Here is a 12,887-nt window from a genome sequence, read left to right on the forward strand (position 1 = left end):
GAAGGTCAAGCTTATTGTGGACTTGCTGGTCTCAAAAATTCAAAATAGTTTGCGCAAGTGGCTTGGTCTCGCCAACTACTAGCACATGTACAGCAAATATTATGCGGAAATGGCACGGCCATTGTCGAATCACCGAGCATTAAGGGCTTTTAATGTAGTCAAAGACAGCCTCCTTCCTGCACCAATACTGGCGTTGTCAGACCCCAATCGTCCTTTTCGTGTCGTCTGTGACGCTTCGGACTTTGCCATCGACTGTGGACTGCTGCAAGCAGACGCCGAGGGGCAAAATCGGGTAATCGTGTTCGAATCTCGCCAGCTCAAGGCTGCTGAGAAGAAAAACTAAGTCAACGACAAGGAATTACTTGCGACAATGTACTTTATATTATGCACTTTTTAAGTTCAGGGTTCGCCTACTCGACTCCAAGCCGTTCGTGATCGACAACGATTACGCGTCACTACGCACTGCGATTCAGTAGCCTCACCTCAAGAAGAGGATAGCCAAGTGGCTCTGATTCTTCGCAGAATATAACTTCAAGGTGAAGTATAAGCCAGGAAAGTAGAATGCTTTGGCTGATGCGGTGTCACGCAGACCCGACTATGAGATTGCTCATGTCACGACAGTGGCGTCGTCCGTGACGGAATTGATCCGCACCGCATATGCGGGTGAGAGTATGTGTGTAGCGCTGCTACAGGATCTCGGATGCAAGGAGTTTGGAGACTCGGACAAGAAATTGTCGGCGCGTTTGCGCGCCCAATTACATTGATATTCGTTAAATAACGGGTTGCCATATAATTTGCACCGACTCAATTGATACGGCACGAATGGCGGTTCCTCGCGATGAGGATTTGAAATACCCTATCTTTTACGAGGCCCACGACACCCCACTCATTGGTCATCTCGGTCGTGAGAAGACGTACAGCTCGGTGAGTTGCCACTATTGGTGGCCCAAGCTGTACAAGTGGACGAGCACATATGTGAGCACGTGTGAAACGTGTCAGAGGGTGAAACCCTTTTTAAATGCGGCGCCGCCGCTGGCAAGCCTAACGGTATCCTCCGGGTGTTGGCAGTCCATGAATATGGACTTTGTGTTAGGCCTGCCGAAGGTTTCAGCTGGCAACACGGGTGTAGTGGTCTTTGTAAGCAAGACGCGGCAAAGCCACCGGACGCTATCGACGGTGCGGGTTACAGCGACGCTTGCTTGTCGATCGTGTCTCGTCGACAACATGGACTTCCGTGTGTCAATTGTTTCTGATAGAGACCCGCGCTTCGCTGGGTAGTCATGGTCTGCAACCTTCATATTGCTGGGCACCAAGTTGACTATGTCAACAGCGGACCATCCGCAGACTGATGATCAAACTGAGCGCGTGAATCTCGTCTTTAAGGACTTCTTTGGCAGCGTCTGCGCTGAGACGCCTAAGCGCTGGGGCGGGGCGCTTTTTATAAACTCGTAGTGTTTGCTCTCAATAATGTTGCGAATTCATCTACCGGCTATACACCGTTCTACGTGAACGACCTTATTTTTTCTCGCGTCCTGCTCCGAGGCTCAGGGCTTGGTGGGGGGGGATAGCCGAACGGATAGCTGATGTCAGCCCCGTGCGTGAAGAAGTCGAAGACTTTCTGTCTACCAGACTGAGTGCCTTGACTTGCGATCGGCGTAATCGCCAGCCCCCGGGTCACACCTATTGGTAATGGCACGTTCGCGATGCGATGGCTGAAAGCCAAGACATGCAGAAGGAATATGTAGACGAAAAGGAAGAATAAATGCTGAAAAACTTGAGGCTGAAGACCTGCGGTTTTTAAATGCTAAAAACCTTCCTACACATGCAGTGTTTCCTGTCTTTAAGACGAATCTCGTCCAAGATTTATCGGGAATTTTAAGGCCGTGGCCAAGTGAGGCCTAGCGTATGCGTTTAACCTTCCAAGAAGGATGCGCATTCTCCCGGTGTTTTATGTGGGCTTGCTTAAGCCGTATTGGGATCCGGCGCAAGTGAACGCGGAAGCGTTGGCGCCGGGGCGGCGCCCAAAGGCACTCGGCCACCCAGAAGATGAACCAGCAGCTGGTCCCGAGCACGGAGAGAAACAATTTCCGTTTCCAACGGCGCAAGGCGCTTCACCGCCACACGAAGTGACGTATTCGCCTGCTCGATAGATCACCGACAGAGCGCGGTAATCCTCAGCGTGAGGCGGTTGGTGCACAAAGTGGTCCAGGCTCTCGAGGTCTTCCGCACAGTGGTAGGCGACCTCGGAGAGATGCTCGGCGAAATGCCGATGACTTCGGACTTTGTCCTCCAAAGCTCGAAGAGCACTTGTGATTGCAAATGGAAAACATACAGTATTACTTTTGTGTAATAAATTAGATCTCAGATGTATCAAAGTGGTGTTACTAGTGAGAACGAAATTTTTTTTATCAAGAGGTCCTAGACATACATCAAGCAAAGCAGTTTACTTTGTTATTGACACAGTACTTTCATTATATATTATATAGTAAATCTGATTTCAGTAGTCTGAAAATATACCACTCTTGAGCTGGAAGAGCAAAAAGGTTCTAGCAAGTTCTTCGTCGCATAAGTTGTCTACTTAAGTGTCACGCATTCCTTTCATGACGAAACTTTGGGTGATGAAACCAACCTCTGCTAGGAGCCGGCTCTGATATAAACCTACTATAGCCTTGACGCATGACATACTGTATCCAAATTAATATTGTTTGGTTCCTTGTGTAGATCTAAGAAGGCAGAGCAGCAGTTATCAGTGGTCTCAGGATTAGAAAGAGAAAGGCAATCGTAAATTGCAAACTCCAGAGTACATTTCTGCTAAGACAAGACTAAACGAACGTCTGACAGAGTATCTGTAGCGGATCGTCCGTCAGGACCGTGTGTTGCCAGTAGAAGGCTAAGTTCTTAAATTAGTAAGTAGGTTGATTCTTGCCACGATGTCAAAATTGCTTTCGCGTTATCCCCACCAAAAGACATTACACGTCGAAGTAATGCCGTCGCCAATTGATGAGGTGATATGTATAGCGGACGAATATGTCTCAATGAGCGTTGCGTTGACAGTTTGAAAAGCATTTTTCCGAGCTCAGATACTATTTATCGACGCGTGCGCTGCCATATTTGCAACACTATTGCTTATCACAACGCATGCTGTATCGCAATACTGTTAAAAAGTCTGGTTATATCTCATGATAAGACTTCAAGTACAAAAAGAGTACGATGACCACCAATTTCTCAGCGAGCTCTCTACTGGTAACCTAGCATGCAAGTAGGTAGTTACGTATATATGTCAGCCGCTCCACACTCACCGCATGTTCAAAGCCTGCGGCCAATCTACTGTTTTTGGTAGAATGCCGATTGTTTAATAATTAAAGGTTGATCTTCGGATTTTAAGAAGACACATCCGCGGATGCCGTAATCGTGGCCAATGTGAAGTGCCTGAGCAAAATTTCGCGTAGCGCTGCTATCAACTATACCCCTACCGAAGAGGAAGGAGCCATACTGTCATCTTAACTGACGTACTCCTTAAAATGGCATGCCGTTGCCCTTTATTCTGGATCGAGATCCGCATTACAACATTCTTTTGCAAGCTCTGTTCAGGGTGCTGGGAACCGTGTTGGACATCTCACCGTTGACTACCTTTAGAAGGAGCCAAACTAAACAATTTAATCTTGTGGCGAAAGATTTTGTCAGAAACACTTGCGCCAAAAGCCCGAGACGCTGAAGCGAAATGCCCTTACCCATTGAGTTGCGCCGAATAACGCAGTACACGCCCAGACATTTTATAATATAATGATTTGGTTGACCCGTGTCCCTTTGTCTCCGATCTTGGCCGGGAAGGGCTGTTTATACGACTCGACTTGCTGATATCAGCTCGTCGGTCGAGTGCACGACGCTTTGGCTTTTTGCATCAGCAACACTCTAACCTACCTCAAAACGACCGCACTCCGAGACTCCAGGATAAAATTATCACGCCACCATCATCAAGATAGATCAGGATTACCAACTACACGAGGGTCGTCCACAAAAAATGTGACGTTACCCTTGTTTACATGGAGCCGTTGTTGGACCGGCGGGTGCAACAGGGCTGTTACCAGTATTTCGTGAATCGAAGGGATACTCTAACTTCGAAACACATGGAGTTCTGTTCGGCAAGATTGCCCTGACGCCGTTGCAGCCTAAAATATGGTACATCCTGGATCTTTATTCCCTAGTTGAGTCGCCTGGCGCAACATGCAATCCCACTAGCGAGTGCGCCTTGAATTTGTTCCGAATCGAGACCACGATAGCTGTCTCACTGAGATGACGGGGCTATAAGCAACAAGACTTGAGGCGATGATTTTCGTCTTGAAGTCCACATCAAGCTTTCATTTTCGAAAGCCAAGTATCAAACGACGCTATTATTGTGTTCGGTGAAGAAAGTATTACATTATCACGGGTTATGTACATGTAGCAATCCCTTAATTTGACATTGATCTCATCATTTCGTCGTGGTCTGCTCATCATACTCAGCCGCCTTTTTATAGAGTAATTATGATCAAGCTGAATTGAAGATGCCAAAATTAGTCGGTTAACCCGCTACGTTTCACTCTCATATGCTATTTTGGTGCATTAATAAATTACACAATCGGTACACAAGTATCCTCCATCGAGATTTAATCCAGTCCATAGCTTAAAGATAAAGATGTATCAACGTAGTTTGTTGTTGCGCTCCAAGCTTTTGCAATTCAATTAGCCGCACGTTAGTAAGCGACAAAGCCTTTGCATCCTGGTATACGTGAATTAAAGCTAGAAAGTCCGTTAAGAAACGGATGTATGCACCTTTGCAACGTAGTCTGCAGCACTCTCTAACCGACCTGTCCTTTCATAGCGCATCTTTAAAATAAGTACTTTTAGGTTCAACCTCCTCCTATGCTCCGCTATATAACTCTTATCTGTCATGCTTATCAAGTACCGTGCAAAAAAAAAGCATCTCGGGTGGTTTTGCTGAGCCCGCACCGGCTGAGCTGCGCACTGATGGTACCTGGTCACTCGCACACTCGCACTCGCCACGCTTCTATTAAAAACTGATCCTTGATCGATCGTCACACTCAAGTGCATCATGTGGTTCCGATTCAGTACCCTGCACACGCGTAGGCTGCTATTATCATCAACCTGTGGCCGCTTGCGCTCGTCTTTGGGTACATTGCGCGTCTTCATGTCAGCACGCGCGACACTACAAGTTGCAGCAGGACCTACTACACCAGTAAGCGATGCACTTGGTGCTGGAAGCAGCTTTACACATGCCGGTTACAGCCACAGTCTATGGCCTGTTGGGCTGACTCCATCGTCTAACGAACAACAAGCCACTTGCTCAGACTTCTTGCCCATGGTACCATCTGAGTGTCTCCACGTGCGACAGACTTCACAGAGTGAGGGTCGAAGTGCAACAGTAGGGCCTTCCTCTTTTACCACAATGTTCCGAGACATGTCGCCATACATAAACGTTCACCGTGGCACCACTATGGTCATCCATCTACCAGGACAGCTTGTCGAATCTAATCTTTTTGGCGCCGTCATGCATGATATCGCTTTGCTAAATACATTTGGGGTGAAAATCGTTTTAGTTGCGGGTTCAAGGCCGCAATTGAATCGACAATTATCCTTACGAAAGCTGTCACAACGATTTGATTGTGGAATGCGCATAACTGGACCCATGGAGCTTCAATGTGCAATGGACGCAGCTGGATCGGTACGTTTCCAAATAGAAAGTTATCTTGGTCGAGGAATTGTCAACTCGCCTGGACGTGCTAGAACGATCAATATTTCATCTGGCAATTTTATCACTGCACAACCTGTGGGTGTTCGAGGAGGCGTTGATTTTAAAAATACAGGCGAAATGCGACGGCTCAATGTTGATAAAGTGCGGACTGCGTTGGATGATGGCGATATTGTTCTTATCTCGAGCATTGGATATAGTGCTAGTGGTGAGGTTTTCAATTGCCTATCGGAACAAGTGGCGAGCAAGTGCGCGATTCAGCTAGAAAGTGCCAAACTTATTTTTATGCACAATGGAGAAGAACTTATTGATTCGCGATCGAACTCGGTCGTACAGACCCTGGTGATTGATCAAGCACAGCAATATGTGGAGCTAGCCCAACAGAATCCTGAAGTTAGCGGAGACTATTTGCTCTATTTAAAGGAATCGATCAAAGCTTGTATTAATGGAGTGAAACGCTCACATCTTGTCAGCCGACATGTGGACGGCGGTTTGTTGCAGGAATTATTTACACGTGATGGTGGTGGTCTCATGATTACAAAGCATATGTACGAAGGAATTCGCACGGCGACGACGAATGACATCGTGAGCATCATGCGTCTTATCCAGCCATTGCTGGACGACGATGTACTCGTCTCACGTGATCAGGAGCAGATTGAAAGTAATGTTGATACTTTTGTCGTAGTAGAGCGTGACGGTGCTATTATCGCTTGTTGCACCCTGCAGCCGTATGAAAACAAATTTGCCGAGATGGGCTGCGTAGCCGTTGATCCAGCGTACCGGAATCTTGGCAAAGGTAATGCGATGCTAGGCTACATTATGCGTAAGGCATCGGCCATGGGAGTCACGAAGCTGTTTGTGCTGACGACGCGAACAGCACATTGGTTCTTAGAGCGCGGCTTTGTTGAGGCGACAGTACATGACTTGCCACCGTCAAAGCTTGCCAAGATCGATCTGAAGCGTAAGTCAAAAGTCTACATTTGTGACATTAGTACAGATAGAGCTCTGGATGAAAAAGAACTGTTGCTTCAAATGGAATGAGTTTTTGCTATATGAAATGATCGATCGAGTTTTGACACTATGAAGAAATAAGACGGCTTAAGATTGAGATTTGCTTGCCATTCAAACGTACAGCGATGCTTCTCAAATCTGAATTGTTAAATTTTCTTATTGGTGACGTTTTATTATCCTAACGGACGTTAATTGGCAAGAGTGTCACGTGTTTGACAGGCAAATCCCGTATATCCTTGGAAACAGATGCAAGTGCCTGCTTTGTAGTCGCAAACCCCGCGATTGGAGCACTCAACAAGACATTTATTCCCAGGAAGACCGACAGCATTACCTCCTGGCACCGTTTTACCCTGACAATCTGTTTCATCTACAGCCGTGTCAGGGTCGTCGCCAATGGGGCAGTGCCCTGTTTCAGGCGCACAAGTATGTCAACACTTTATTATGTGGATGATACTGATTGATATACTTACGATTTGAGCAGTCAGCCCCAAAGTATTCTGTAGCTTGCAGTTCACCACTCGCCGTCCCGACAGCCCAACTCGAATCACAAACGCATCCATAAATTCTGTCGGAATCCCAGCTGCTAGAGAACTGCATAAAGAGTGATTAATTGCTTAGAGTAATATCGCGACAAAGCTCCTGACAGGGGACGTACGGGATCGTTGTCGTACGTTGTTGGCGAAGAAATTGGATTGGCATTTTTAGCGGCCGCCATATCGCGCATGCTAAGGCAAGTTCCTCGGTGAGAGCAGTCGTTTGGACATCCCACTATCATACACCAGCAACAATACATTAGCTCGAATCATGCATACGAAGCCTTTCGGATGTATACTTCTTTCACACGCGGATCCTTCGAAACCGGGAAAGCACGTGCACGTGCCAGCACGCCGATCACAAATGCCCATGCCGGAGCACTCAACGAGGATATCATGAGCTACCGTGGTGCCCGAAGGTATGGAACTCCAAGCATAATTTGACGGGCAAACACCTACGTGTAATTTGAATAATATTGTACATCACACGTGATAGCAGGTTACTCACGGGTCGAACAGTCTGGTGACTTGTAGTCTGCTACGTCCGTTGGCGCACTCCAGCCCGTTTCGCAAATGCAAGTCTTTGAAAGCAAGGTGCACGTGCCATGACCATTGCAGTCATTCAAGTACAGGCACCCCTCTCCACCTATAAAGTTGCTCTCTTCAATCGTATTGCCTGCTGCGTCTTGAGTGCGAATGGCAAAAGTTCCGACAGCGTGATTCGAAGGTGTTGTAATTTTGTTAACTGTAAATGAAATTCCAGTGGTTGCTGCGATGTTTGCATCTGCAATCTGTAACTTGACTGACCTTGATGTGGACGATACAACGCTGGAAGTGACAGGAATATTGATTAAAGAGCTCGCCGTGATTGTACCAACGCCAACACTATAATCGCTCGGAAACTCCACTTCAATATAGCCGCCTAAAGGAGTTATCGTCGCAGTGTCAAGCGTCACAGTTGCTGTTGTAAGGGTGTTTGGGGTCTTTAGAAATGGACGTATACGGCCATACAAAAGTGGTTTCTTGACAATCGGTGTACCTGTAATTGTGGTCGAGGCTTCAAATACGTTGCCACCACTGTCGCGAATGCTCAATGTGTACGATTCCCATGTTGCCAGGCAGTATTCTACAATGAATTGATCGCAAGAAGTACCGGGATTTATAATATTTTCGAGCGAAATTGTGCGTCCAACTCCAGGCATCACAGTATTCCCTAGTGTGATTTTTGCAGTATCTGCGCCTGAAAGCGAGAAAAGTGTATTTACTGTGGGTAGATTTAAGGTGTAGCTCATAGTAGTGCCGCTAATTTCGAAGCGAGATGGAAACGTCACCTCCACTCGACTTCCAGAAGGCAAATAGGCAAGATTGGCAAATACAACGTTGTAAGTCGTCGCAACGCCAGCCCAATGCGATACAGGAGTTATCGTCGCTGATGGAAGGGTGGTGCTTGTAAAGCTCAGAGTGTTTGTTGCAGAACTGACTTGGAAAATGGCTCCAGTCTGATATCGCGTATCAACGTAGAAAGGTGGTATTGATCGAGCTGCTGCGTTGATTATATTGCTGTAAGTAATCGAAACAGTGTCACCTGCAGCAATGTCTTGACCAGCAATTGCTAGAATCAAATACGGAGATGAAACTCGCAACTCTGTCGAAGCTGCATCGATGCCTACCAACCCGGCAAGAGTTGCACCCGTGATATCGATCGTGCTATCGCTGAGAACAGGAAATTTGATTCCAACTTCGCTTCCAACACGTAGCACGATATCAGTTGTCCATGTCACCGTGTACGATGTTTTCCTGCCAGCAAGTTGTGAAGCGGCGGTCACCGTTGCAGCGTGGGACATGGTCCATGAACTGAATGTGGAGCCGACCACTGGAGTTGACTCGAGGATCGTTCCGCTAGCACTTTTGGTACGAATCCAGTAGTTTGATGACAGACCCAAACCTTGGAGTAGTATCTCATCAGAGTTGCTGCCTTTTATACCAAACTTATTGGATGCAATGGTGTCATACCTGGATTTGAAATACTGTCAAGTGTGAAGGAGACACCTCCAGCTAAAGCATCCGTCGTTGCAATTGTAATTATTACCATACCAGTAGCAGTTGTCACTGCTAGTGTACTGGATGGATCGAAGCCCATTGGATTTGAAAGCACAGACGAAGAGTCCACGTGGAACGTGGTGGGAAATACCACCTCGATCACCCCACCAACTGGAATAGTAGTATCCATTGTGAAGGCCACATCCACTGTACCCGTGACACCAGCATCTAAAGACGCTGGGGTAATAGAAACAAACGTAAGGGCTGCATCTGCTAATTGTTGGCACAGTAGGAATAGGAGGAACCACATTAATGCAACCCTTCAAGATCGGAGATTTACAATTTTTTGCCAAATATAAATTTGCGCACAATCTATAAAAATAAAAATACCAAATCCTTACTACAGAATCAAAAATTACAACATAGGCTTCCCCTCGATATCCTTATTAACAATTTAGATCAAGGGACCTAATATAAGGAATTCTCGAAATTTACTTTGATAAATATTGAATTCCACTACTTGAAAAATATGTGGTGTCGACTTCTTGTGAGATGCAGACCAGCAGCTCATTCATCACGAGTCTTACTTCAGTCACTATCGTCCCAAACACCTTGTCTCGCATGCACAGCCAATTCCAGTTCGTATGTATTGCGCTCGGCAAGCATCTCGTCCACACACCACTGCTTTTCCACTCAAAGAGACGATTCACCAGTGACTGAGGCAACTACAATTTCCAGTGTTCCAGGTGTTGAAAGCCCAGGTGATAAATTTGTCATGGTTTACACATGTAGCGTATGCGAGACGCGGTCAGCCAAGACTATCAGTAAACATGCTTACTACAAGGGTGTTGTATTGGTACGTTGCCCTGGCTGCGAAAATCTACATCTCATTGCCGATCGATTGGGCTGGTTTGAGGATGATGCGACGGATGTAGAGAGTTTACTGAAGCAAAAAGGTAAAAGAGTTCGCTTCATTACGGAAAAAGATGTGCTCGAGCTCACAGAAAACGACATTCTTGGAACCAAAAACGAGAATTAGTTATTTTTTACAATAAAATAGATGGTCTTGTCTGGCAGTAAGTATGAACCTGATTGTGGTTACATATTTTTTGTCTATGCTGAATCAGTTCTTTTCAGTGAGATGCTGGAGCCACACCCGCCGACCCTCACCACGGAACATGACCTGCTCGTGTGTATTCACTTGTACAGAAGGGTTTGCTGATGCGAGCTTAGTTGTCTTGGCCAGACGCGTTGGGTCAATTGTATGATTCTCTATGTGGTGCAAACGTTTCTTGCTTTGATTTTTGTGCCGGATCATGTGCTCTGTCAAACTGTCTTCCTTCCCATACACTCGTGAACAAACAGGACATTTATACCACGTCTTGCCATTTTTTATTTCGACAATAGCCTGAATTTGATCAGGCAGCACCATAGGAGTCAAGCTAGTGGCGCTTCTGGCCTTTGCCTTGTCCTCTTCCGACTTTCCTGCGCATTTGTGAAATTGCATACCGCGACGTGCATTAAATTTCATATTACACAAAAAACACGTAAACGGATGCAGTTTCGTCTCATCCACAGCTTTGTTCGGAAGTAACGCTAGATTGGCAATTCCCGCTTGCTTATTATGCCCAATTCGAATGCCATTTTGTGCCGAGTACATTTCTTTGCTCGTTTCCATGTACGCAGCAATCACACAGCCAGCCACCATCGCATCAAATTGATGCACATGTTCACGAACGTCACGAAATTCGGCAAACATTTTCTTTGCGCGACTTCCCACAATTTCGTGTAAATCCAAGTTACTCATCGTATGATCAATCAAACGACATGCTTTTTGTTTCATCTAAAAACGATGCCATTTTCATCAAAAGAGCCGCTTGTACGTGTAAATAAGGACTTTTACCGTACCTGGTCCTTGTAACCAATACGCGTCCTTCGTTCATCCTTTCCCATTTGACTAAGGTTCATTTCGACAAATTCAGCCGCGCGTCTCAAGTTTCCAGCCATTTCACCATCCTAGATCAAATCAGCACACGTAAATATGTGCTTTTTAGTGTGCAAATTTAGCGTATTCTCTGATCTACCTGCGAAATGAGAGTCCGCAAGTTATGCCCAGTCGAAAACAACTTGTTTGGTGCAGGTCCGTGATGTGACTTGTCTTCTTCGCCTTCGAATTTCCGGTACGCACTACCTTCGTGTACAATATGATCCTGAACAACGGTACCACAACCATTGCCATCTAAACCATTACAGATTGTGTCTCCGCGTGCATAGTCTGTTATAAAGTTGTTCTGTTCGGTATTACCGCAAGTCTCACATCGGAATCGTGGTGCTGTTTGAATCCGAAACACCACACAATGACAAGACACGCCACCACTATTTAATACACCCGGCACTTCATATCATGACAGGAAATTAACCCATGTATCACCTGTCTTTTGCTCTGCGTCCAGCTCTGAGAATTCGTCGGCATCTGACTTGCCCGCTTGTCTCATCTTACGAATGAGCAGCATGACATCATTCACCTTTAGCTCAGGTACAAGCAGATTTACTATGCGTTCCTCCATTGGCAAGGCTGGCTCGTCAGCTAGTCTTGTAGCTCTTGCAGCTGCAGCGCGAGCTGCTGCCTCCTTCTTTGCTGCTTTTTTGGCTTCTTCCGCCTTCTTATTCCTATCAATCTGAGCAGCATGTCATGTTTACATTAAATTACATATTTCAAACGCCCGAAGACAACTACATACCATGACGAGCGGCTCATCGTCCACCGATAGGCGATCGCTGGTCGCAGCGGCTTCGAAACCCGCGAACACATCCTCGGCCACACCATTATCTAAAGCCGCAAAAAAATCGTCGGCACCGGCGTCAAGGTCCATCACTGCTGTTTGATACTTGTGAGTCGAAAGTGTCTAAGCGAGTGAGGGGTCAAGAAGTAGCGCGTTGGAGGACGACACTTGACTACGAAGGAGCTTGACACTAAAACAAGGGAGTCCAGTTTATGACTCGTGCCGTCTTTTTAGGGCTCAAAAATTGTACCTATTTCAGTAGAATATATTAGCGCACTTTGTATGCAGTTACAAATTTGAAATTGGTCGAATTGTTAGAATCTTTCCTCGAACGTACGGTGTAGCCACACCACTGAGTGATGACACGAACTTGTGTAACACACACCTATGTACGGTCGCCAAGCCCTTCCTTACAAGAAGGTGTAACCCCGTTACACTCTCCTCCATTAAAATTGTGAATATCCCAATTCACATTTAACCGTCGCCTCATACGAACCTCGCGTGTCTGAGACACCTTAACGTTATCTAGATACAACTTTCTCCGCTCTATGAGCACTGTGTATACGACATACAAGACACCCAGTCTAGCTTTTAGCGAGGGCGCCCGCGGGCAAAGCCCTTCTTCTTCTGCTTCTGCACAGGGTGCATCACCGGACAGTACGTCCGCGGCTTCATGGGAAGCACATCCCAAGCCCTCGGTAACTGGGCGCAACACAACACGCCCGCCTGGGCGACGGATCTTTCCGTCGGGGAGTTGGAGAAGGTCGTCTA

At 46.4% G+C, this 12,887-nt stretch overlaps 4 protein-coding genes across 4 annotated transcripts; 2 read left to right on the plus strand and 2 right to left on the minus strand.

The window, feature by feature from the left end:
* Nucleotides 1-5,188: 5,188 nt before the first annotated feature.
* PHALS_04199 (amino-acid n-acetyltransferase) lies at nt 5,189-6,833 on the plus strand (the record flags this gene model as incomplete). The annotated part of the gene is made up of 2 exons (XM_024722220.1): nt 5,189-6,710; nt 6,751-6,833. The coding sequence occupies 2 exons, from the start codon at nt 5,189-5,191 to the stop codon at nt 6,831-6,833; spliced, it is 1,605 nt and encodes a 534-aa protein (XP_024573319.1).
* Nucleotides 6,834-6,948: 115 nt separating this feature from the next.
* On the minus strand, nt 6,949-9,643 carry PHALS_04200 (Teneurin-1 and related extracellular matrix proteins, contain EGF-like repeats; the record flags this gene model as incomplete). Its single annotated transcript, XM_024722221.1, has 6 exons — nt 6,949-7,166; nt 7,231-7,351; nt 7,416-7,528; nt 7,593-7,748; nt 7,802-9,238; nt 9,307-9,643. 6 exons carry the CDS (start codon nt 9,641-9,643, stop codon nt 6,949-6,951), a joined length of 2,382 nt encoding a protein of 793 aa, XP_024573320.1.
* Nucleotides 9,644-9,862: 219 nt separating this feature from the next.
* On the plus strand, nt 9,863-10,372 carry PHALS_04201 (zinc finger; the record flags this gene model as incomplete). The annotated part of the gene is made up of 1 exon (XM_024722222.1): nt 9,863-10,372. One exon carries the CDS (start codon nt 9,863-9,865, stop codon nt 10,370-10,372), a length of 510 nt encoding a protein of 169 aa, XP_024573321.1.
* An 84-nt stretch (nt 10,373-10,456) lies between these two features.
* PHALS_04202 (hypothetical protein) lies at nt 10,457-12,206 on the minus strand (the record flags this gene model as incomplete). The annotated part of the gene is made up of 5 exons (XM_024722223.1): nt 10,457-11,176; nt 11,242-11,349; nt 11,418-11,543; nt 11,754-12,011; nt 12,075-12,206. The coding sequence occupies 5 exons, from the start codon at nt 12,204-12,206 to the stop codon at nt 10,457-10,459; spliced, it is 1,344 nt and encodes a 447-aa protein (XP_024573322.1).
* Nucleotides 12,207-12,887: the final 681 nt, after the last annotated feature.

Source organism: Plasmopara halstedii (genome assembly GCF_900000015.1).
Source record: "Plasmopara halstedii genome assembly, contig: Scaffold_253, whole genome shotgun sequence".
In the NCBI taxonomy this organism is placed as follows: domain Eukaryota; phylum Oomycota; class Peronosporomycetes; order Peronosporales; family Peronosporaceae; genus Plasmopara; species Plasmopara halstedii.